We start from the raw sequence: 24,723 nt of genomic DNA, 5'->3' as shown, positions 1-24,723 counted from the left end.
CCACGGCCTGGGAGTCATGAGGTCGTGGGTTCTAATCCCGGCTCCACCACATATCTGCGGCGTGACCTTGGGCAAGTCACTTCACTTCTCTGAGCCTCAGTTACCTCATCGGTAAAATGGGGATTGAGACCGTGAGCCCCAAGTGGGACGGGGACTGTGTCCGACCTTGTCCGCCACTTGTCAGCTGTGTGTGACTTTGGGCAAGTCACTTTACTTCTCTGAGCCTCAGTTACCTCATCTGTAAAATGGGGATGAAGACCGTGAGGCCCCAAGTGGGACGACCCGGTAACCTGGCATCTACCCTAGCGCTTAGAACAGTGCTTGGCATATAGTAACCATTATTATCGTTGATGTTGTTATTAATTACCTGATTTGTTTGTACCCACCCCAGCTCTTGGGACATAGTAAGTGCTTAACAAATATCGCATTTCTTCTTCTTCTGCTTCTTATTGCCCTTGCCCGTCCCACTGCATGGCGTGACCCACTACCCCCCCTCATTTTTCTGAACTAACAGTTCTAACCATGAAAATGAGCCCATCCCCTGCACAGTCTGTTCCGTTCATAAGGCGCATGATCCAAACGTTTCATTCATTCATTCAGTCGTAGTTATTGAGCGCTTACTGTGTGCAGAGCACCGTACTGAGTGCTGGGAAATTACAACTCGGCAACAGAAAGAGACAATCCCTACCCAACAACGGGCTCCCAATCTAGAAGGGAAAAGATGGGGAACATTTTCCCCAAACGTGGGGATAAGACTGGAAGACAGGTGGAAGCGAAGTGACTTGCCTAAGGTCACACAGCAGACAGGTGGTGGAGCTGGGATTAATAATAATAATAATAATAATAATGATGTTGGTATTTGTTAAGCGCTTACTATGTGCCAAGTACTGTTCTAAGCGCTGGGGTAGATACAGGGTAATCAGGTTGTCCCACGTGAGGCTCACAGTCTTAATCCCCATTTTACAGAGGAGGTCACTGAGGCACAGAGAAGTGAAGTGACGCCCACAGTCACACAGCTGACAAGTGGCAGAGCTGGGATTCGAACCCATGACCTCTGACTCCCAGGCCTGGGCTCCTTCCTGTTGACCACCGTGCTTCTCTAAGCCAAACTGTGGCTTAGTGAGAGAGGCCTGCGTGTCTGCACGCGAACGCTGCAGTAAACACTTTCTCCTCCATGCCTTTCAGAGGGCTCTGATAATGCCTTCCCGGTTCTGTTTTTTTGTTTTAGGTTTTTTCCCCCCCTCCCACCATGTCAACCAATCAATCAGTGGTATTTATCGAACGCTCTCTGTGTTAAGCGCTTGGGAGAGCCCAGTCCAACAGTATCGAGTGGTTGGATGGATTGATTGAGTGGAGGGGAGGCTCCAGTGACGAGGGAGGCGGGACTTGCCATGAAGCCCCAAAGGGGGAAGGCAGTCGCTCGCGGGGAGAGGACGGGGGATACGAGCGTGCGCTTTCCTTCAAAATGGCGGCTGAATCTGGAGCTGATCCCCGCAGTTGACCCCAGCCTGAGTCCCCGCTGCCGACACTCTCCTCACCCTCCCACCCAAACTCTGTCCTCTCCCTGACTTTCCCATCCCTGTAGATGGCACCGTTCATTCGTTCGTTCAGTCGTATTTATTGTGCACCCACTGCGTGCAGAGCACCGTACTAGGCGCTTGGAAAGTACAATTCAGCAACAAATAGAGACAATCCCTACCCAACAATGGGCTCCCAGTCTACAAGGGGGCAGACAGACAACAAAACTAAACAGAGCAAGTGAACAGGCACCACCCTCCTTCCCGTCTCACAAGCCCGGAAATTTGGCGTTATCCTCGATTCCTCTCTGTCGTTCAACCCACGTAGTCAATCCATTACTAAATCCTGTCGGTCCCACCTTCACACCATGGCTAAAACCCAGCCTCTCCTCCCCATCCAGACTTTTACCGGGTTAATCCCATCACTCATCCTCTCCCGCCTGGATTACTGCATCGGCCTCCTCGCTGACCTCCCAGCCTCCTGTCTCTCCCCACTCCAGTCCATACTTCACTCTGCCGCCCGGATCATTTTTCTACAGAAACGTTCGGTCCATGTTTCCCCACTCCTCAAGAACCTCCAGTGGTTGCCCATCCACCTCTGCATCAAACAAAAACTCCTCACCATCGGCTTTAAAGCACTCAGTCAACTTGCCCCCTCCTACCTCATTACTCTCCTACTACAACCAGCTCGCACACTTCTCTCTTCTAATGCTCATCTTCTCACCGGGCCTCCATCTCGTCTCTGTCGCCGCCGATCCCTCGCCCACGTCCTGCCTCTGGCCTGCAACGCCCTCCCTCCTCAAATCTGACAGTTACTCTCCCCCCCTTCAATAATAAGAATAATAATAATAATAATTATGTTGGTATTTGTTAAGTGCTTACTATGTGCAGAGCACTGTTCTAAGCGCTGGGGTAGATACAGGGTCATCGGGTCGTCCCACGTGAGGGTCACAGTTAATCCCCATTTTACAGATGAGGTAACTGAGGCACAGAGAAGTTAAGTGACTCACCCACAGTCACACAGCTGACAAGCGGCAGAGCCGGGGGTCGAACCCATGACCTCTGACTCCGAAGCCCGGGCTCTTTCCACTGAGCCACGCTGCTTCAAAGCCTTATTGAGGGCACATCCCCTCCAGGAGGCCCTCCTTGACTAAACCCCCCTTTCCTCTTCTCCCACTCCCTTTTGCGTTGCTCTGACCTTATTCATCGCCCCAAAACACTCATGTACATATCTGTAAAGAAAAAATGGGGATTAAGACTGTGAGCCTCTGACGTGGGACAGGGACCGTGTCCAACCCGATTAGCTGGTCTCTACCCCAGCCGCTCAGTACAGTGCCTGGCACATAGTAATCGCTTAACGAGTACCACAGTGGTTATTCTCGTCAGCCCAGCTTCTGGAGCGGGGAAGCGCTTTTCCTTCCATTTAAAGCAGAGAAGGGACTCAAACCCGTTGTTGGGTGGGGATGGTCTCTATTGGTTGCCGAATCGTACTTTCCAAGAGCTTAGTACAGTGCTCCGCACACAGTAGGCGCTCAATGAATACGAATGAATGAATGAATCGAATGAATATCCCAGCTCCTCGGTAGGTTTCGTGCCGTCCAAGGTCCGTCTCCCCACGGGAGGGCCGTGGAGGAGAAAGAGGAGGCCTCCTCGTCGTTTTCTTTTTCTTGCCAAAACTGATAAAAAAAATAAATCCCCCGTGGCCAGCAGCGGTCCGAGGCACGGGAGACAAGACAGGGGAGCGCCCCCCACGTCCAGGGTGGGCACTCTGCACTTAGTAAGGGCTCGATAAACCCCATCGACTGACCTCGGGGTTGGCGGAACCCATAGGACCACCCCCCGCCAGACCAGTTGGTAAATTCCTCTTAGGCCAATCACACCTCCTGCCCCGACCCTAATCATCCTAGCGAGATGGCTTTCCGAATCAGTGGTTTTTATCGAGCGCTTTCCGCGTCGCATAGTTGGCAGCGCAACTTGATTTCCTGATAGAAATCTAACAACGCTTTCATTTCGCCGGCGTCTGATTGGAAAAATTGATAACACTGCAGACCGTAGAACCCTTTGCTCTGTTAATCTCCCTTCCTTCTTTGGGATTCAGAATGCGGGGCTGAGGTTTTGCCTTCTTGCCAGCTGAGATTGGCTGCAATTTAGGGGTAGGGGAAAAATGAGAGGCAACCACAAGGAGAGAGGAAATACAATTGTCATTTTTTCTATATAGATGAGACCCAGATTTGATTTAAAACTTGAGGTGGTGTGTTGGGGGGGGGGGGGTGGGAGGCAAGTGAAGCGGAAGCATTTTTGGGGTTTCAAAGTCAATTTCAAGGACTTTTGCCAACCATCCCTCCAAATCCCCCAAATGACTTCTTATGTTTGTTATAGATCTTTCAAAGGATCTGCTAAGCAAGCAGATATTTCAGACACTTATCTTCTATTTTTAACTAAAGAATTTGAATCAAGCCTTCTTTCCTGCAAAGTTTTCCTGCCATTTGGCCCTGCACCAAGTGGAAATTGCAACTTTTCAAATGAGCAAGCATCTGTACTATACATAGAAAATCAAGCTGTATTCTTGCCTTCCCTACATCATTGTTTTGAAATGCTGTGATTGAACATTCATAACATAAATATTCGTGCTTTCATTCAACGCCCAAATAATAGAGCCTGATTGTCTCGAGCTGCAATAAACATGCATTTTAAGGGCAGTAAACTTTTTACTTTCTGGTGTGTCGAGGTAACGCAATACGGAGAGCGGTACGGTACAGCTCTACTTATCGAAATAGATTATTATGTCAGAACTACTTCCCTTAGCCTCTGCCCCTGGCTGCTTCCCTTCTGGTCCCAGAACTATTTCCAGAGGGAGGAGATTGCCGATATAGTTGTTTCCCCCCCACCCCACGGTATTTGTTAAGCGCTTTCTATGTGCCCAGCGCTCTACTAAGTGCTGTGGTAGATAGAAGAAAATCAGATGCAGCCCAGATCATTTTTTTACAAAACCGTTCAGCCCCGGTTTCCTCGCTCCTCCAGAATCTCCAGTGGTTGTCCATCCAACTCCTCATCAAACGGAAACTCCTCACCATCAGCTTTAAAGCACTCACTCTCCTTTCCCGCCTCCTACCTCACCTCCCTGATTTCCTACTCCAACCCAGCCCGCACACTTCGCCCCTCTAATGCCATCCTACTCACTGTATCTCGATCTCGTCCACCCCGCCCACGATCCCTCGCCCACATCCTACTTCTGGTCTTGGAACTCCCTCCCTCTTCATATCCCGACAGACGATCACTCTCCCCATCTTCAAAGCCTTATTAAAAGCACATCTTCTCCAAAAGGCCTTCCCTGACTTAGCCCTCATCTCCTCTTGAATGTCTGTCTCCCCCTCTATGCCTTAAGCTCATCGTGGGCAGGGAACATCTCTACCAGCTCTGTTATATTGTATTTTCCCAAGCCCTTAGTACAGTTCTCTGCACACGGCAAGTATTCAATAAATACGATCGATAGGGTGGAATGAACATGTCGGGAAATAACCGACTCAGTAATGCAGGGTACAAATATATGTATATGCGTGTATATGTGGATAGGCATTTATATCGAAATAAATATGTACCAAATGTGCCCATAGGGTTCATTTGACTGGGGATATTGGATTTGTTCATGGAAGATTTCCTGAATGAGACGGGATTTTAGGAGAGCTTTGACGGTGAGGTCCAGCAGATGTGGGGTGAGAGGAAGATAGCTCTAGCATGAAGCAGCGTTGCCCAGTGGGTAGAACACAGACCTGAGATTCAGAGGACTTGCCTTCTAATCCCAGCTGCACGACTTGTCTGCTCTCTGACCTCGGGCAAGTCACTTGACTTCTCTGGGCTTAATTCCCTCATCTGTAACATAGGGATGATGACAGTGAGCCCCACGTGGGTCGATGTCTGTGTCCAACCTGATTATCTTGTGTCTACCCCAGTGCCTGGCACACAGTAAGCGCTTAATAAATACGGTCAATCTTCTTCTTCTTATTAGTACAGTCTAAGAGGGAATGAGAGTTGGGTACCAGGATGGAGTGTGCGTAAAGGTGGAAAGAAACAGCGGGGGCAGGGGAAGAGGCTCCATGGAAAATTGTATCGGAAGTAATAGACTGAACGTGGAAGGTAGATGACAGAGGAGTCAAAGATGACACCGAGTTTGTGAATTGGTGGGACATGGAGGACGGTGGGATTGACAACAGCGTTGGCAAAGTTAAGAGGAGGAGACGATTTAAGAGAAAAGATGAGACAGAGGCCCACCAAATAGCATCATTCCAAACACGTGCACAGAGATATGACCCTTAGGCCGGGGAAAACTTGATCTGTTCCCTAAATGTTCAGGAGAAAATGAATGCTTCCATTTCAGGAAAATGAAGCAAAATACTCTTAGCGCATTGTAAGAAAAATATTATTCTCTAACTTGCAGAAAAAACAAGAAAAGAAATGACTTCCAAGGAGTCTACTGGTGTGGATATACTTCTGTCAACATTAGAGGTAAAGCATTTTGAATTGGGAGTGATATTTTGAAGGGACTGTTTAGCGTGTTTGCATATACCTATCTATATCCACTAGACCATAAGAAATAGTAAAGAGTAAAGTAGTTTATAGTACAATTAAGTACCACATAATATTTCCTCTTATTTTTTTTGTTCCCCAAGTAGGAAAATGATTCTTTTTGGTCTGCGATCTTGACCTGGGGTGAAATGAAAAAAAAGGATACGTTTAACTTAAGCCATTTAGGCCGTTATTAGAACCGCATGGCGCAAGGACCTTATTAGGTTCTAAATGAATCCTCTGCCTTTTTGTGGTTGGATAACTCTGAGTGATCGAAGCCGTAAACATTTAAATGTGGCGTGACTGCCATTCTAATCAAGGAACAAAATGAAACCGTAGCGTGAAAAAATAAATGGAGCATTTAAAAAGTCATGAAGATTCAAAACAGTGCTCATTAAGCGTTGTATTATGAGGTGGTTCTGTTGGGGAGTGACTTGCCTTAAATCCAGATTATTAATCGTATTTATTATTATTAATCATATTTATTGAGTGCTCACACTGTGTGCCAAGCACTGTACTAAGCACTTGGTTATTATGAATACATAATTGGCCTTCTACATTCATAGAAGTAATTCAGGAAAGTCAGCAGAGGGTGCATCTAGAATTGGGTTGTGTAGTAATATTAGGTAATAATAATAATAATATGTGTAATAATAGTATGTTTGTAATAATAGTATGCCAGTGATCATGACCTTAAGGTGCTGGACCTATTCTCCTTGTTTTGGGGAAAAAAAAACCTGAAAAGCTATGTGTGTATACCTATCTACAAAGATATACACTTCCTCTAAACTTTGTAAACTTCCTCTCATATAACTTGGTAGAGGAGCAGAAGGGGCGTAGACTGTAAGCTTGTTGTGGGCAGGGAACGTGTCTACCAACTCTGTTACATTGGACTCTCCCAAGCGCTTAGTACAGTGCTCTGCACAGGGTAAGCATTCAGTAAATGTGATCGATTGATAGAGGGGGAAAGATTGGGGTCCACTCCGGCATTACATCTTCGCCAGTGGCACAGGATGCTTAGAAAAACCTTGTGATCGTTGCCCTCCCTGACTTCCATTTTCGTGTTTAGGTGCGGACCCTTTAACATCCCTAATTTTTCCCTTCTGTGTGTCTAATTTCCCTTTTAGTGACCCTCTTTGGACTATTTGTCTGTGAATTTATCCAAGCCCTCACCTCCCTCTCCCTTTACCCTCCGCCTTGAACCTGCTGATATTTTTAGACTTCTTGGGGAAACATTCCATATGTAGAAATGCTTCCTCGGGTTTGTTTTGGGATTTAGTAGTTCTGTAGTTCTGTCTTGTCCCTGTCTGCACAGTTCCGGCCCTCTACACCGTCAGCTCGTTATGGACAGGGAATGTGTTATAGTGCACTCTCCCAAGCGCTTAGTACAGTGCTCTGCACATAAGCGCTCAGTGTATACGGCTGATTGATTAATTCACGATTTTGGACGAAGGCATTTGGTGTCTGATTCCTAAACCTTCCTAAGATGCCAGTTGAACCACCCCTCCTTTTTCTTTTCACCTAATTGCTCTTGGAAAACGCAATCGGGTCAGTGGTATTTATGAAACGCTTGCTGTGTGCAGGCAATGGTAAAATTTGACAAAAAATTGACTAGAATCCCCTGAAGTTAATTTGAACAAGAGTTCACTGGAACGAAATGAAGAACTCATTGATGATCGGATGCCATTTTAATCAGTGATCTTAAGACCGTGAGTCCTGTGTGGGACAGGGTCCAATCCGATTATCTTGTATCTACCCCGGCGCTTAGAACGGTGCCTGGCACATAGTAAGCACTTAACAAATATAATGATAATAATGATTATTATTATCATCTAAAGAGGTAGCGACACCCTTGGAGAAATCTTTTGTTCCTGTGGCTTCAACTACCATCTCTATGCGGATGATTTCCAAATCTACATCTCCAGCCCTGACCTCTCTTTTTCTCTGCAGTCTCTTATTTCCTCCTGCCTTCAGGACATATCTACTTGGGTGTAGACACCTCAAACTTAACGTGTCCAAAATCGAACTCCTCTTCTTCCCACCCAAGCCCTATCCTCCCCGTGACTTTCCCCTCACTGTAGAAAGCACCTCCTTCCTTCCTGTCTCACAAGCCCGTAACCTTGGCGTTACCCTCGACCCGTTTCTCTAATTCAGCCCACCCATTCAACGGTTCTACCTTCACCTCATCGCCAAAATCCGCCCTTTCCTTTCCATCCAAATTGCTACCACGTTAATCGAATCCCTTAACTTATCCCGCCTTGATGACTGCCTCAGGCTTTTTGCTGACCTCCCTCCCTCCCCTATCTCCCCACTCCAGTCCATACTTCACTCTGCTGCCTGGGTGATTCTTCTATAAAAAGTTCAGTGCACGCACCCCCGCTCCTCAGGGACCTCCAGGGGTTGCCCATCCATCTCCTCATCAGACAGAAACTTCTCACCATTGGTTTAAAAGCACTCAATCTCTTTGCCCCCTCCCACCTCACCTCGCTGATTTCCTACTCCAACCCAGCCCGCGCACTTCCTTCCTCTAATGCCAACCTACTCACCGTACCTCGACCTCGTCTATCTCACCGCGACCCCCCGCCCACCTCCTGCCTCTGGCCCGGACTCCCTCCCCCTTCATATCTGGCAGACTATCATTCTCCCCATCTTCAAGTCGTAATAAAGTCCCATCTCCCCCAAGAGGCCTTCCCCTAATTAGCCAAGACAGATACCATAATTATTGTTATTACTATTAAGCCCTCATTTCCTCTACTTCCTCTCCCTCTGCATTGGCCGTGCGCTTTGATTTGAACCCTTTCGGCACTTGCTATTCCCCCACCCTTAGCCCCCCAACCCTTATGTCTGTGATTCTGTCATTTATTTCAGTGTCTGTCTCCCCCTGTAGACTGCACGCTCCTTGTGGGCGAGTAACATGCCTGTCAAATCTGTTGTATTCATTCAATTGTATTTATTGAGCGCTTAATGTGTGCAGAGCGCTGTACTCTCCCAAGAAGCCGCCCCATAAATACCATAGATTGATTGCCGGGTGTTCTGGGAATTGATTGGGTGGGTTAAGGGTGGGAGAAGCTGGACAGCATGTAGCGTTTGAATACAGTTATAAACGTGTATAAAGTGTATAAAAATGGGCGGGGACAGGCCTGAGAATGCTGTAAAGTTTACTATATACCGAAAGAATAAAACATTTTGGGCGGGGGGGGGGGGCGGGGGCGTGCTCTGATATGGTATTTCAAATTCAGAAAATCTAACATTGAATTTCAGAGTACGAAAGATCTTCAGACCACGCTTAATGTCCTCAGCACCCTTGATGAATTGATGTCTATAGGTAAGTTTCATCAGCCGCAGTGATTCTCGTCACTCTACGGGTACAGCGTCTATACTCCGTGCCTGCGTTGCTTTGAGTCTGAAATTCAACGGGGGGATTTTGCCAGCACTATTGAAGAACCTCCGACCTCCTGAGCCTGAACTCGGAGGACCCTCCCTAGTCCCCTTTCATTCATTCAATCAGTCCTATTTATCGAACGCTTACTGTGTAGAGCACTGTACTAAGCGCTTGGAAAGTACAATTTGGCAACAGATAGAGACAATCCCTACCCAACAACGGGCTCACAGTCCCCTTCTGGCGTCTGTGGTTATGCTAAGGGATGGATGGACGGAGATCTCACCTGGGAGTGAATTGCTGGGCCGGAAGGGAAGTGGCAGCAAAATTAATAATAATAATAATAATAGTAGTTGTTAAGCACTTACTACGTGTCAAGCAGTGTTCTAAGCGTTGGGGTAGATTCAAGGTACCCGTCCCACGTAGGGCTCACAGTCTTAATCTCCATTTTACGGATGAGGTAACTGAGGCCCAGAGAAGTGAAGTGACTGGCCAGGGGCACACAGGAGACAAGTGGCAGATTAGCTTGGATCTACCCCAGGACTTAGTAGAGTGCCTGGCGCACAGTGAGCGCTTACCAAATATAAGAAAAAACAGCAAAGACAACAACTAGATTTCCAGTCCGTGCAGATGTGGTTCATTCCCCAGCAGCTCAGAAATTCAACTCAATTCCATCGTATTTATTGAGTGCTTACTGTGTGCAGAGCTCTGTACTAAGCGCTTGGAACGTACAGTTCAGCAACAAAGAGAGACATTCCCTGCCCACGACGGGCTCACAGTCTGAGATTCATTCGTTCGTCATTCGTTCGTATTTATCGAGCGCTTACTGTGTGCAGAGCACTCTCCTGAGCGCCTGGGAGATTGCAGTATACCAATAAACAGACCCATTCCCTGCCCACAGCGAGCTTACAATCTAGAGGGGGAGACAGACATTAATATAATTAAATAAATGAGGGATATGGACATAAGTGCCGTGGGGCTGGGAGGGGAGAAGAACAAAGGGAGCACTTAATAAATAAGAAGGAATGAATGAATGAGGGAACTCCCTTGTGCCCACCCCTCCAGGGTGATCTAAAGCACCCTAGGGCCCAAACCGGGTGACATCCTAAGGCCTGCTAGCCCTCCTATTGGCCATTAGTTTCACTGGCCATCAGGCTTCCCTCTGACAGCATGCCTGGTGTTAAAAAAAAGTTCCAGAGTTCCCCCCCTCCCTGGGGTATCTTTGGGAAAGCCTATGCCTTCCTCCAGCCACTCCCAAGGCTTTGCCCTAAAATGCAGCGAGGTAGAAAATGAACTTAATGCCCGGTCGCCTCGGCGTCAGTCGATAATAAGTAGGTATCGGAAGCAACTGGAGTTGTTTCTGAACGTTGACAGACGTCACCAGCAATATTAATCCACGCGCTCCCCCCGAGAGAGCGTACATGCCGGGTCACGGAAGCGATGGGCCGAGGGTAACGTTGCCCGTTGACTCTCTCTCAATGTCTAGGTGGAGGCCGGAAAGCCAGCTCCATCATCTGCAGAGGTGGGCCTCAGATATTGCTGCAGATGCTTTTGAATGCCAGCAAAGACAGTCAGCGCAACGAGGAGCTTCTGATTTTGGTTCACTCCTTGCTTGCCAAGGTTGGACCCAAAGGTAGGCGTTCGAAGTGGGTCTTTATTCCAAGTGACTCACTGGAATGGAGGGGACCTGGAAAGCATAAGAGCCCGGGCCTGGGAGTCAGAAGGACCTGGGTTCTACTCCCAGCTCCACCTCATGGCTGCCGTGTGTGACCTCGAGCGAGTCGCCCGACTTCTCTGGGCCTCAGTTCCCTCATCTGTAAAATGGGGAATTTGACCGTGAGCCCCGTGAGGGACGGTGACTGTGTCCAACCTGATTTGTTTTGTATCCACCCCAGCGCTTAGGACAGTGTCTGGCTCACAGTGAGTGCTTAGCAAATGCCACACTTATTATTATGATTACCACCTCCCTGGAATGGAGGCACAGCCTCCTCAGTCCCAACGGCAGCCAAGGCAACCCTGTCCTTGTGTGAAGGCACTTTCTTGTTCAAGTATTTTGGTTTGACGGATGACAAAAAGAAGAAAGAAAATGCCACCTCTTTTGTGTGTTTTTTTTTTTCCAAATGGTTAAAAACATTTATTAGATGCCACGTGCTGTACTAAGTGCTGGGCTGGATCCAAGCTCATCAGGTTGGACACAGTCCACGCCCCACGTGGGGCTCACAGTCTTGAATTCCCCCTTTTCCAGATGAGGGAACTGAGGCCCAGTGAGGCGACTCGCCTGAGGTCACACAGCAGACAAGCGGCGGCGCCGGGATTAGAACCCAGGTCCTTCCGACTCCCGGGCCTATGCTCTATCCACGAGGTCACACTGCTTTCCGTGGTTTAATTTCACATTTAGTCTTGGCATGTTTTCTCCACTCTGTGCCGTGCACCTTCACCCCTTTTGTTTCTCATCATTATCGATCACTCGATTCTCTGTAGATGGTCGATTTTGACACCTCAGTTGAGAAAACGATTCTCAGTCTTGCAAGCACTTGTTAATTGAGGATTTTTGCTGTTTTCTTGCCGTGTAAAGTTCAAAACTTAAAGGAAAATTAACCTCAAATGTCTACATCCTGTTCCAGGGGGCTGGTAGACTGGGTCTTTCTTGTCTTTGGAAAAAAAAGGTTATATAAATATTTCTACGCTTCGTACCGGTGGGTAAATAGCCTTTGAGTCAGAGCAATTTCAAATGCAGTCAGGCTGAAGCCGACATTGTGTTGTCGCCTAATAATGTGAAAACAGAGCAGCTTTAAATCACTGACAAATTGGACCTAACTGTTGCAGTTAAACTCCGGATAATTTTGAACATGTCATTTCAGATCCCTAACGCAAACCTTACCATTTCTGTTTTACGGGACAGCGGACTTTCTGCTGTGTCGTGTGATATTCGCTTTCTGACACTCGAAAGTATCCAGGTTTGGACATAAGGAAGCGTAACTTGTTCCGTCATCTGGTGTATTAGGTAGGGAGCGTGATAGGAGGAAGCAGCGTGGCCTAGCGGAGAGAGCCGGGGCCTCGGGAGTCAGAGGACCCGGGTTCCAGTCCCGGCTCCGCCGCTCGCTCGTCTGCTGTGCGACTGTGGGCAAGTCAATTCACAGCTCTGGGCCTCAGTTCCCTCATCTGGAAAATGGGAATTAAGACTGTGAGCCCCTTGTGGGACAGGGACCGAGTCCGACTTGATTAGCTCGCATCTACCCCAGCGCTTAAATACAGTGCCTGGCACATAATGAACTCTCGGCACAGACCGTAAAAAATCGAGACAGGCATTTCTAGTAATGCGATGCCACTGGTAGTCATTTTCACAGAGACCCAAATGTTGGACGGAAATTATGTGGTGTCTGAATTTTGACCATTGGGTGTTCTTGCTCTAGGAAGTTCTCTAGGAGATCCTCCCCCCTCCTTCCCCATTTAGAGAGGACTCTTCTTTATCACTTGCCAGTTGGTTAATGTAAGAAAACTTTCACCACTTCCTTCCCTGTTTATCCCCGACTTTCTCCTCTACCTCCCCAGGCATCTCTGAGTTTAATTTTCAGTTCCTAAAACTCCCCAGGCACCTGCTTGTTTAATTTTCAGTTCCCAACAGTCCCTCTTTGTAGGGACGTAGGTAAAAACCCCCAACAAACCCATTTCCCCCAAATGACCTTCCGTTCTGAAGCGTGTCTCCCAACTCTGGTCCGTTTAGTGTCCTCTCCCAAGCGCTTAGCGCAGTGCTCTGCACACAGTAAGCGCTCCGTGAATACGCCCGACCAAGTCTTCACCGCCCACCATTGATTCAGCGTTCGCATCTTGGTACGAGGAGGGAGCTTCCCTTGGGGGACGACCGGGTGGTCTCGGTCTTAAGGCTCCCAGCCCGACACCACTTGCGTTCCCTCTCGTTCTTGCTGGTCGGGGTCCCGCTGGGCCGGGTGGAGTCCAACAAGTGGGCAGAGGGGGTTGAGTAGGGCGCATCGTGAAGGGCAACGTGAAGATTCCTTCCGTGCAGGCCTCGTTTACGGCTTGACTGACCACAGAGTGGCGCTGTAGCACCATGTTCCGCCAAGGCCCCATTTCTTTGGGTCTTTTAACGGTATTTGGTCAGCGCTCACTTTGAGCTCGCTGTCGGTCGGGGACTGTCTCTATCTGTTGCCCAGTTGTCCATTCCAAGCGCTTAGTCCAGTGGTCCGCACATAATAAGCGCTCAGTAAATACCATTGAACGAATGAAGTACCGTGCTAAATACTGGGGCAGGTACAAGGTAATCAGGTGGATAGAGTCCCTTCTCCATGGGGCTCCCAGGCTTCATCCCCACGTTACAGATGAGGGAACTGAGGCCCAGGGAAATCAAGCGACTTGCCCAAGGTCTCACACTGCAGGCAAGCGGAGAAATCAAGCCACTTGCCCAAGGTCAGAACCCAGGTCCTCTGAATCCTGGGTAAGGATCATGTCTACCGACTCTGTAATAGCTGTAATTTCTTTATTTCTATTAATGTCTGTCTCCCCCTCTAGACGGTAAGGTCACTGTGGGCAGGGAATGTGTCTGTTAGCCTGGCGTAGTGGCTAGAGCCCAGGCCTGGGAGTCGGAAGGTCATGGGTTCTGATCCCGGCTCCGCCACTTGTCAGCTGTGTGACCTTGGGCGAGTCACTTCACTTCTCTGGGCCTCAGTTACCTCATCTGTAAAATGGGGATGAAGACTGTGAGCCCCAGATGGGACAACCTGATTACCTTGTATCTACCCCAGCGCTTAGAACAGTGCTAGTAAGCGCTTAACAAATGCCAACGTTATTATTATTATTACTCTCCCAAGCGCTTAGTTCAGTGCTCTGCACACAAACAAGCGCTCGATAAATATGATTGGCTGACCGACTGCACTCTCTCAAGCGCTCTGCTCTCCCCCTCCCATCTGCATCGTCTCTCCACGTCGATCTGTGACCTTTGGGCATTTGATATTCACCCCGCCCTCAACCCCACAGAGCGAATGTCCATATTTATAAATTAAATCGTGCAAACGATTTAATTTAATGTCTGTCTTCCCCTGTAGACTGCAAGCTCACTGTGGGTGGGAAACGTTTATTCTATGCTCCCACGTACCCAGTACAGTGCTCTGCACATAGTAAGGGCTCAGTAAATACCATCGACGGATCGATTTATGTTCCTGAAGTGAGCACAGACCCTCATTTTCTTAGGACTCTAAGGGTTCTGTTTATCTCGAGCAGAGACCTCATTCAGTTTAATTGAAAATATTATTAGAAGACATCTCAAGGAATTTTTAATTTCTTTTTTTTTTTTTAAAAAAAAAGCCTTTGTCCTTCAACCAAGTAGTTACTGTAATTCTTCTGGGGTGGGATGAGTTTGGTTTAATATAGAGTGACTCCAAACCTTCTCCCGAACACACTCTCACATTCCTACTGAGCACCGTTGTTCTCTTTTGTTGCAGATCGGAAATTTGGAATAAAAGCCAGAGTGAACGGGGCCTTGAATGTAACATTGAATTTAGTGAAGCAGAATTTGTCAAATCCCCGGCTACTACTACCTTGCCTCCAACTGCTAAGAGTATATTCCACCAACCGTAAGTAGTCCAAAAGGCTTTATTTCAGAAATAGGGCTGTTTTATGTAATTATTTCCCATGCAACTCTGAAGCTCTCAAAGTTTAAAGTTTTTTCACATCGCTTTAAAAGATTTTAAAAAGCCATACAGTGGCTTTTATTCGTACTTCTTGAATGCTCATTCTTTGGAAGCTATACTTTCTGTGTCTCCTTGCTGTCAAAATAACGGCGGTGGTATTTGTATATATTATCTCTAATTAGATGTTGGAGGGCCTAATGAGAAAAATGCTCTATATTAAAATTGGATTAGAGAAGTCAGTCTGTGAAGGGTTTATCATTATTGAATGTCCTTATGTTTAATTATTCTTGATAAATGCACTAATATGCGCTCCCCCCCTCCTTTTCCAAATGATTTGGAGTTTTGTTTTTTTAAGAATCGACTCCTTCAGAGGTGGTAGAGATTAGCATTTCCCTAGCCCGGTTAGCATTTTCAGAGCACCGGTGCTTTGCCGTAAGTTACGTTAATAATCGTTGCTGTATTATTAGGAATCTAAAAATATATAGTCACCAAAGAGTTTGGGAGTTGTGGTTCACTCCAGCACAGATAATTGTGTTTTCATTGCTTTAAAATTGCACTTCATTTATTTTAGTCCTTTCATAAAAGACACTCCTCAGTCACCAAATCGCTGATTTGTCCCTGGCACCAAACCTATGTAGAGAGGCATCCGTTTGAAGAGACCGCCTTTTAAGAAGTCTGTTTCGAGCCATCGGTGTAGCTTGGAATCAAATGCTGAAAAAGCCTCGAGAATAATGATATCTCGAGAGCAAAGGTAGCCAGATTTTCCAAGACGCATCTTCCCGTTCCTGCTTTCAGGTTGACCCTTTGGCTCTTTGTGCCCCTGTAAAAAGAAGAGACTGAGTCTAGCCATTCTTGATGGCAATTTTTAGATGAGGGATGCGGTCCTAAATTGGAAAAGGCTGAGCTGGTTCTGCTCTCCTACTGCCTCCAACTAAGAGAGATTTGTGTCTCAGCTTGTAGCCCTTGTGGACATTTTAGCTCTTTCAGAATCTCTTTGGGGGATTTTCTTATTTTTAGGCCCGCAGTTGACACTCTTGATTATTTGTGAGAGGACTGACACCCGCTCCGTAGGGTAGAGAATGAGTGGGTACCTCTGGTGATGATTTCCTGCACGAGAAAAGAGATGACTCTTTCGACTTGAACAAATGAGGAGAAAAGGGATGTGTTCCTTATTGACTGCTCAAGGGCAGGTGGCTTTTTCTGTGGGCATATGTGCCACTTATCTTCCTGTAAACCACCCGGGCTTACTCTCAGTGGCATTTCAGGTTATCTCGTAGCCCGAAATGGGTCACACTTTGGCATCTTCAGTGCCTGATTTTTCCCAGTAAACCTGTCTTCAAGTTATTGCATTGAACTTGAGTGCTTGCAATCCCGTGAACAGTGGGGTGCCCAGCAAAATTGATTGTTTCCAGTAATGATGATTGAACCGATGGAGTGCTCACCTCTGACAAGTGGCTTTATTCCTAACTCGTGTTCAGTCCGCCCAGCTTTCGTTGGTAAATTCATTTAGCTAGCCATCAGCAAGGAAGGGCTTAATAAGGGGATTTAAGCTTCGCTTATCTGCCTCTCTGATTCTTCCAGCCGTGAATGCGGTTTCCCTGGGGAAAAATGGAGTCGTCGAACTGTTATTTAAGATCATCGGACCTTTCAGTAAGAAGAGTACAAGCATCATAAAGTGAGTAGCTGTTGAAAGTATAAGTCAAAGTGAGGAGAATTTTCAGAATGACCTTAACCTTCCCCCATTAAGCCCTCTTTCCCCTGGCTCGCTCTCCCTCCGGCGGCGTCTTTGCACTGGATCTGTGACCTTCGGACACTTGATATTCACCCCACCTCGGACCCCCCGGCGCTTATGTACATATCTTTAAATTCTACATCGTACATTACCTATTCATTCGTATGTTCATATTTATATTCATAAGTGGGGATTAAGAGGGTGAGCCCCACCTGGGGCAACCTGATTACTTTGTGTCTCTCCCAGGGCTTAGAACAGTGCTTGGCACGTAGTAAGCGCTTAACAAATGCCATCGTTACGATTATTCATATTCACGTCATCATCGTCTCCCTGTGTAGACTGTCAGCTTACTATGGTCGCGTACGATTCTGTTGTACTCTCCCAAGCGTTTAATACAGTACACATTGTAAGCACTCAATAAATACGATTGAAACGAGATCAAAAAATGGAAAGAAAACCCTACTTGGTGACCAAATCAGAGATTATCGTTCAAATTTGACTTAACCTGGACTCAGAAATACAAAGCAAGACAAAGCGGCAGCAGAATACCTCTGCTCTGAAATCAGTTAATATTAAATTGGTAAAAAAGTTCATTCGTTGATCAAGCCAAAGGTCAGGATGGGAAGATGGAAAAGTCACACCCAGTCCAAAAGAAAAAAAGAAGCAATCACAGTGACATTTACTGAGCACTTACTCCGCGCAGAGCTGTAGTGAGCGCTTGGGAGAGCACAGTACAGCAGATTTGGGCGACACGATCTCTGCCCTCAAGGAGCTTTCAGTCTAGAGGGGGAGATGGACATTAAAGGAAATTACAGATAGGGGATGAAGCCGAGTATGCGGATAGGGACGTAAATGTTGGGGGGTGGGGAGAGTGTCAAAGTGATTAAGGGTTACAGATCTGAGTGCAGAAGCAACGCAGGAAGGCGGGCAAAATACGGTAGCGAGATGAGAGGTTACTCTGGAAAAGACATCTTGGGAGAGAGATGATTTGAGGAGGGCTTTGAAGATGGAGGGGGTGTGTGGGGGTCTGTCAGAGACAAAGAGGAGGACGTGAGGAAGGGGTCAACGGCGAGAGAGACGAGATGGAAGTACGGTAAGTGGGTCGATGGTTGACGATCAAAGTGTGCGGGCTGGGTTGGAGTGGGAGATGAGAGCTTAGGTAGTAGAGATCAGTAATAGAGGTCATGGGTTCTAATTGCGGCTCCGCCACTTGTCTGCTGGGTTACCTTGGGCAAGTCACATAACTTTTCTGTGCCTCAGTGACCTCATCTGTAAAATGGGCATTAAGACTGTGATCCCCACATGGGACAACCTGATTAGCTTGAATCGACCCCAGCGCTTAGAACAGTGCTTGGCACATAGTTAAGCTCTTAACAAATACCTTAATTATTATTATTTTTATTGGCGAGCAAGGTGATTGAGAACTTTATAGTGGACGATAAGGCGTTTCCGATGGATGGATGGATGGATAGTCACTGGAGGTCTTTGAGGAGTGAGAATGATTTTTTCTTTTTAGAGAAATGATCCAGACAGTAGGGTGCAGTATGGACTGGAGAGTGGAGGGAATGCTTACAGACCCGCTCATCTATCCCCTATTTTTTTAAAAAAATCTCTCTTGACGCCAGTGCACCTTCCGGTTATCTTCCCCTCGTGGAATAGTAGCTAGAGCCCGGGCCTGGGAGTCAGAAGGTCCTGGGTTCTAATCCCAGCTCCGCTACTGGTCTGCTGTGGGATCTCGGGCAAGTCCCTTCACTTCTCTGTGCCCCATCTGTAGACTGGGGACTGAGACTGTGAGCCCCACGAGGGACAGGGACCCTGTCCAACCCTATTTGCCCGTATCCACCCCAGCGCTTAGTACAGTGCCTGACACATAGTAAGCGCTTAACAGATACCACAGTTATTATTATTATTACCTCCCACCACTCCTTTCTCGACTCATCGAGGGCACTGTTTACCCCCGTGGCCTCGACTTCCTCTCCTCCGGTTCTCTCCTTGACTCCGTGTGCAGCCTGGCTCCTGTTTCCTCCGAGGTCCCAGGTGAACTCCTCGCCAAATCCAATGGATCGTACTCTTCCCGAATCCTCTCGGCTGCCTTCGACACCGTCAATCACGCCCTCCTCCCGGAAACGTCATCTCACCCCGGCTTCTCTGTCACACTGTCCTCCCCCGGTTCTCCGTCTGTCTGGCCCCTCATCCTCAGTCCCTTCCGCGGGCTCCTCCTCTGCCGCCCACCCACCTCCTAGCTATGGGGGTCCCTCATGGCTCAGTTCCGGGTCACCTTCTACGCTCCATCCGCACCCACTCCCTTGGAGAACTCATTCACTCCCATGGCTTCGGTCAGTCGGTCGTATTTAGCGAGAGCTTAGCGGGTGCAGGCCGCTGTACTGAGCGCTCGGGAGAGCACAGTATAGCAATATAACGGACACGTTCCCTGCCCACAGCAAACTTACAGTCTAGAGTCTAGCTTCAGCTACCGTCTCTTTGCGGATGACTCCCAGATCTACCTTGGGAGAGGGAGCGGACGAGGAAGAGGAAAGCAGTGGAGGGAAAAGGGGGAGCTTCAGAAGGACCTGGGTTCTAATCCCAGCCCTGCCACTTGTCCGCTGCCTGGCCTCGGGCGAGTCACTTCGCCTCTCAGGGCTTCAGCTCCCTCACTCCCTCATCTGGAAAATGGGGATGAAGACTGTGAGCCCCACGTGGGACGTGGACTGCTAACTTCAAATCGACCAGATGTTGCCGGGTTTTGACTCACGGTGGTCGATCCTGGCCTTTCGATACCATTTCACGCCGCATTACGTGAGCGCTTATTGGGTTAGTTCAGGGCCAGCCCACGGTAGCCGAGAAACCGGGCAAAGAAGTAACTGGAGCTTCCTTTCGTATGATTTTGTTGATTTGTCACGCTTTAATCGGGGGTCTAAATCAGGGGCAGCTTGATCCCGTGGCCAGCCATAGGCCCTAAGCTTATTTCTGAACCTTGGGCTACTAGTTATAAAACGGGCATTTAGTTGGAAAATACGTTATAAACGTCACTTGAAATTCACCAAGCCCAACGCTGTCAGCAAAGGAGAGAATCGATGACGGAGGGAAAAGACACGGTGATCAGTCAGTCATATTGGAGCGCTTACAGCGTGCAGGGCACTGAAATAAGCGGTTGGGAGAGTACAGCACAACAATATAGCAGACACATTCCCTGTCCACAACGAGCTTCCAGCCTAGAGGATAGAGCTATTATTATTTTCTCCTTTAGCTAATTTTTCCATTTCATTCCATTCAACCTTTTCCTTCTGTCACTCATTAGTAGAATAAAATCAGACAAAAAAGCCATCTGTTTCACGGCCCCAGCCATGCCTCCCCCGAGGCAGTGGTTCTGTAAAGAATACTAATACGCCGTTGTGGTTTTTCTGAAATACGCTCATATATAATAATAATGTTGGTATTTGTTAAGCGCTTACTATGTGCAGAGCACCGTTCTAAGCGCTGGGGTAGATACAGGGTGATCAGGTTGTCCCACGTGAGGCTCACAATCTTAACCCCCATTTGACAGATGAGGTCACTGAGGCCCAGAGAAGTTAAGTGACTTGCCCACAGTCACACCGCTGACAAGTGGCAGAGCTGGGATTCGAACCCATGACCTCTGACTCCCAAGCCCGGGCTCTTTCCACTGAGCCACGCTGCATATATATTCCGTGATGTGCAGTTCAGAACCATATGGATGGCTACCTCGAATGATGAAAATGAAAGTTGTTTTGGTTATGCTGGGCTGCTTCTACTCCATGCTGCTTCTGTGTGCAGAACACTGTACTAAGCGCTTGGGGGAGTTCGAGAGAAGAGCCGCATTCCCTGCCCTCAATGAGCTTACAGTCCATGTGGGACCTGATGATCTCGTATCTACCCCAGCGCTTAGTACAGTGCTCGACACGTAGTGAGCGCTGAATAAATATCTGAGTTATCATTAACTCCCTCCAGCGATCTTGCTCGTGTTCGCCTCCTGGTTGGATCTCCCTCCCACTTCAACATCTGACAGACAACAGCTCTTTCCATCTTCAAGGTCTTTCTGAAATGATATCTCTTCCGAGAGGCCTTCCCTGAGTAACTGTAATTTGAGTGAGTTGGATTTTTCCATGTCTGTGGTTACTTTTGAGGAATAAATTTCATTGAGATTATCTCGTTCTGTTCCAAAAATGTTCCTCTCCCTTTTTCCCCTGCCAATTATTTTCGTGTTTTGACAGAAGGCTAGATCATGGACATTTTTCAGTAGTAGGAACTGATCCTTCTCTTATCTGCACCTACGTGGCTCAGTGGCAAGAGCCTGCGCTTGGGAGTCAGAGGTCGTGGGTTTTAATCCCGGCTCCGCCACTCATCAGCTGTGTGACTCTGGGCAAGTCACTTAATTTCTCTGCGCCTCAGTTCCGTCATCTGAAAAATGGGGACTGGGACTGTGAGCCCCACCGTGGGACCACCTGATCACCTGGTATCTTTCCCAGCGCTTAGAACGGTGCTTGGCACGTAGTAAGCGCTTAACAAATACCATCATCATTATTATTGTTATTATTTTCCAATTTTCTTTCATAACCTGCCTGCAGTGGTACTGTTAATGGAAAAAGCTAGCTCCAGCATGTGGTGCTTAGTCTCCTATTTGTCAGCATAAATCCCGTGCCCTTTTTTTGGTTTGGGGAACTTGCTTTGTCTCTACAATTTGGAAAGCAGGTCTGAGGTTATTTTCTCCTCACTGATGCTGCATCAAGGGATTACCCTTGATGTGTATGGGTCAGAATGCCTTCCCAGGGTCAAACCCTGCTGGTCTTAGGGGCTTTCAATCAATCAATCAATCAGTGGTATTTATTAAGCGCTTACTATGTGGGGAGCAGTGCTTACTAAAGTGCTTCTGCCCACAGTAAGCGCTCAGTAAATATGAATGAATGAATGGACTAAGCGCTTGCCTCTTCTTCCGGAGTTAGCACCGGTAATTATGGTGCTTGTTAAGCGCTAATTATGGGCCAAGCACTGTTCTAAGCTCTGGGGTAGATACAAGTTAATCAGGTTGGACACAGTCCCTGTCCCACCTGGGGCTCACACTCTTAATCCCCATTTTACAGATGAGGGAACTGAGGCCCGGAGAAGTGAAGTGATTTGCCCTAGGTCACAGGGGAGACATGTGGCGGAGCCGGGATTAGAATTCAGGTCCTTCTGAATCCCGGGCCCGGGCTGTTATGCTTTAGAGGTGCCCTTGGACAACAGCCCTGTGAAATGCAATACAAATGAGAAGTGCGGAAGAAACGTGAGTGGAAGCTGCTACCTCCAGATTGGCTCAGAACTGCTTCTAGTAGAAGTAGTGGTGCTTACTGAGCACCCGCTGGGTACAACACACTGTACTAAGCACTTGGGAAAGTGTAACAGGACCATGAGCCTTATTTCTTGCCCAGAAGGTGCTTACACTCTAATGGGGGAAACAGACCTGACCGATTCCAGATGAAGTAATCGGGATAAATAAATCGACTGTCATTGATATTCAAAAGTGCCGAAGAAGGTACAAAATAAATACGTAAGTGCTGGAGATGGTTGTCGATAGGACGCAGGGTGCTGGGAAGGCTTGTTGGAAGCGGTGGGATGTTTTAGGAGGGCTTTGAACATAGGGAGAGCTCTCGGTTCTTGTGTTTCCTCAGTAGTTCCTAAATATCCATTCATTGACCAAACTAATGAAGCCTGGACATTTTGGACTTGGCAAGCCAGTGAAATTTTGGCAGTCTTCCTCTATTTCGATCAGTTCAGTTTAGAGAAGCAGCTCTTTCTAGTGGAAAGAGCCCAGGCCTGGGAGTCAGAGGACCTGAGTTGTAATCCCGACTCTGCCGAATGCTTGCTGTGTGACCTGGGGCAAGTCACTTCACGTCTCTGTACCTCAGTTCTCCAGTTCTCCCTCCTACTCAGACTGTGAGCCTCATGCGGGACAGGGACGGTTCAACCTAATTCACTTGTGTCTACTCTAACGCGTAGACCAGTACTTGACACATAGTAAGGACTTAAAAGATTCCATAAAGAAACACCAGACCCCGAAATGCATGACTTGCCTTGCTCCTAAAAAGAATTTAGGAGTCGTCGTAATAGACACAGAAGACTGTTGAAGTTCCAAAGCTTGCAATTCCTCTTTGGGAACCAGGGATTATAATTATTTTTTCTTAGTACGGTATTTGTAAAGCGACTGCTACTTGTCAAGCGCTATTCTCAGCTCTGGGGTAGATACCAGTTAATCAGGCCGGACACAGTCCCTGCCCCACAGGGGGCTCGCGGTCTAAGCGGGAGGGAGAACATGTATCGAATCGCTTTTTTACAGTTGAGGAAACTGAGTCCCGGAGAGGTGAAGTGACTTGCCCAAGGTCCCACAGCAGGCAAGTGGCAGAGCGGGGATTAGAAGCCGGGTTCCCCGACTCCCAGGCCCAGGTTCTTTCCACAAGACCACGCTGCTCTCCAGGATCGTTGGCACTAAAGCTTCGTGGAAGACTGTTGCAGACCCGGTGACCTTCAGAGGGAGAATCACCCTTTGTAGAAACATTACACGTTGTCGTTTTCTTTTCTGGGCATTGTCTTGTTGGCATTTCTATCTGAGGCTGTCAGGGTTCTGAGCCAAAGAGACACATGTTGAGAAAAAGAATGTTCAATTGAAAGTCTCAGATAACGATTCCTTCGAGTGACACAAATACCTGGTGTAAAAACTTTTCACTTGACCCTGTTTTCGATGACTTTTACTAGTTTTCATGTTGTTTTTGTTTCCTTGTGTTGACAGGGTGGCCTTAGAAACTCTTGCCGTTTTGCTAAAGTCAAGTAAGTTTTTAAATTCTAGACATTTTCTCCTAGAATATTCCAGTAAAGGGGGAAATAGAATCGCTTCAACGTGTCTAAGCTTGGGCTAATGGAAAATCAATTTATCACATTATTGTAAACCAGTATAAAAGCCCTGTCAAATTCGAAGCAAAAGTGGGGAAGCCATAGCAACCATCACGGGAGCCGTGATATAATTACGGTGGCATTTTTTAAGCGCTGGTCCAAGCACTGGGGTAGGTACATGTTAACCGGGTCCGACACAGTCTCACCCTCGCCGAGCTCGCAATCCAAGTAGGAGGGCTTGAGCCCCCATTTTACAGATGAGACAAACCGAGGCCCAGAGAACTGAAGCGACTTGCCCAAGACGACGCAGCAGACAAGCGGCGGAGGCGGGATTAGAACCCGAGTCCTCCGACTACCAGGCCAGAGCACTTTCCACCGGGCCGCAGTAACATTTCTTCACTCTAGGTGTACGACCGGAGAGAATGGACAAAGAAAGTGACAAGTTGTTACGTTTTAACTGAGAAGTTATCTTTGGTGATGATTCAGTATACTTAGAGAGACGCCTCATCACCAATTAATATTTGCTGAGCACCTCTGGGGTGTTTGGCTCACTACGAAGCGCTCTAGGGATTTTACATCATTTGGAGACTAAGCGGTCCCTGCCCTAAGGGAACTTAATAACAATAATAATATTCATAAGATGGTATTTGTTAAGCGCTTACTGTGTGCCGGGTTCTGTTCTAAGTACTGGGGTGGATACAAGCAAATCGGGGTGGACGCAGACCCTGTCCCATGTTGGGCTCATAATCTCCAGCCCCATTTTACAGATGAGGTAATTGAGGTCCAGAGAAGTGAAGTGACTTGCCCAAGGTCACACTGCGGACAAGTGGCAGAGCCGGGATTAGAACCCGTGACCTTCTGACTCCTAGGCCCGTGCTCGCTATCCACTACGCCATGCTACTTCTCTATACTTACTGGTAGTTGGGCTGGATGTTGGCGGCCCGGCTTTGTAACTGTAGTTGGGGAATTTCTTCAGCACCTCTTCTAGGCACAGGGACGGGGGAAGAC

At 47.7% G+C, this 24,723-nt stretch overlaps 1 protein-coding gene across 5 annotated transcripts in view; it reads left to right on the top strand.

Moving 5' to 3' along the window:
* The window catches only part of AGTPBP1 (ATP/GTP binding carboxypeptidase 1), a 151,618-nt gene that overhangs the window by 41,604 nt on the left and 85,291 nt on the right, over window positions 1-24,723 (top strand). For all 5 annotated transcript variants that reach the window (XM_029055762.2, XM_029055758.1, XM_029055764.2 and 2 more), the window contains 6 exons: window positions 5,953-6,020; window positions 9,342-9,405; window positions 10,946-11,092; window positions 14,916-15,047; window positions 16,686-16,779; window positions 23,615-23,652. In XM_029055762.2, the coding sequence (XP_028911595.1) occupies window positions 5,953-6,020; window positions 9,342-9,405; window positions 10,946-11,092; window positions 14,916-15,047; window positions 16,686-16,779; window positions 23,615-23,652 (543 nt within the window). The remainder of the gene's footprint in view (window positions 1-5,952; window positions 6,021-9,341; window positions 9,406-10,945; window positions 11,093-14,915; window positions 15,048-16,685; window positions 16,780-23,614; window positions 23,653-24,723) is intronic.

The sequence above is a fragment of the Ornithorhynchus anatinus genome, chromosome X5 (assembly GCF_004115215.2).
Source record: "Ornithorhynchus anatinus isolate Pmale09 chromosome X5, mOrnAna1.pri.v4, whole genome shotgun sequence".
NCBI lineage: Eukaryota > Metazoa > Chordata > Mammalia > Monotremata > Ornithorhynchidae > Ornithorhynchus > Ornithorhynchus anatinus.
Note: the sequence above shows the minus strand (reverse complement) of the source record. Positions and strands in the feature narration are given on the sequence as shown.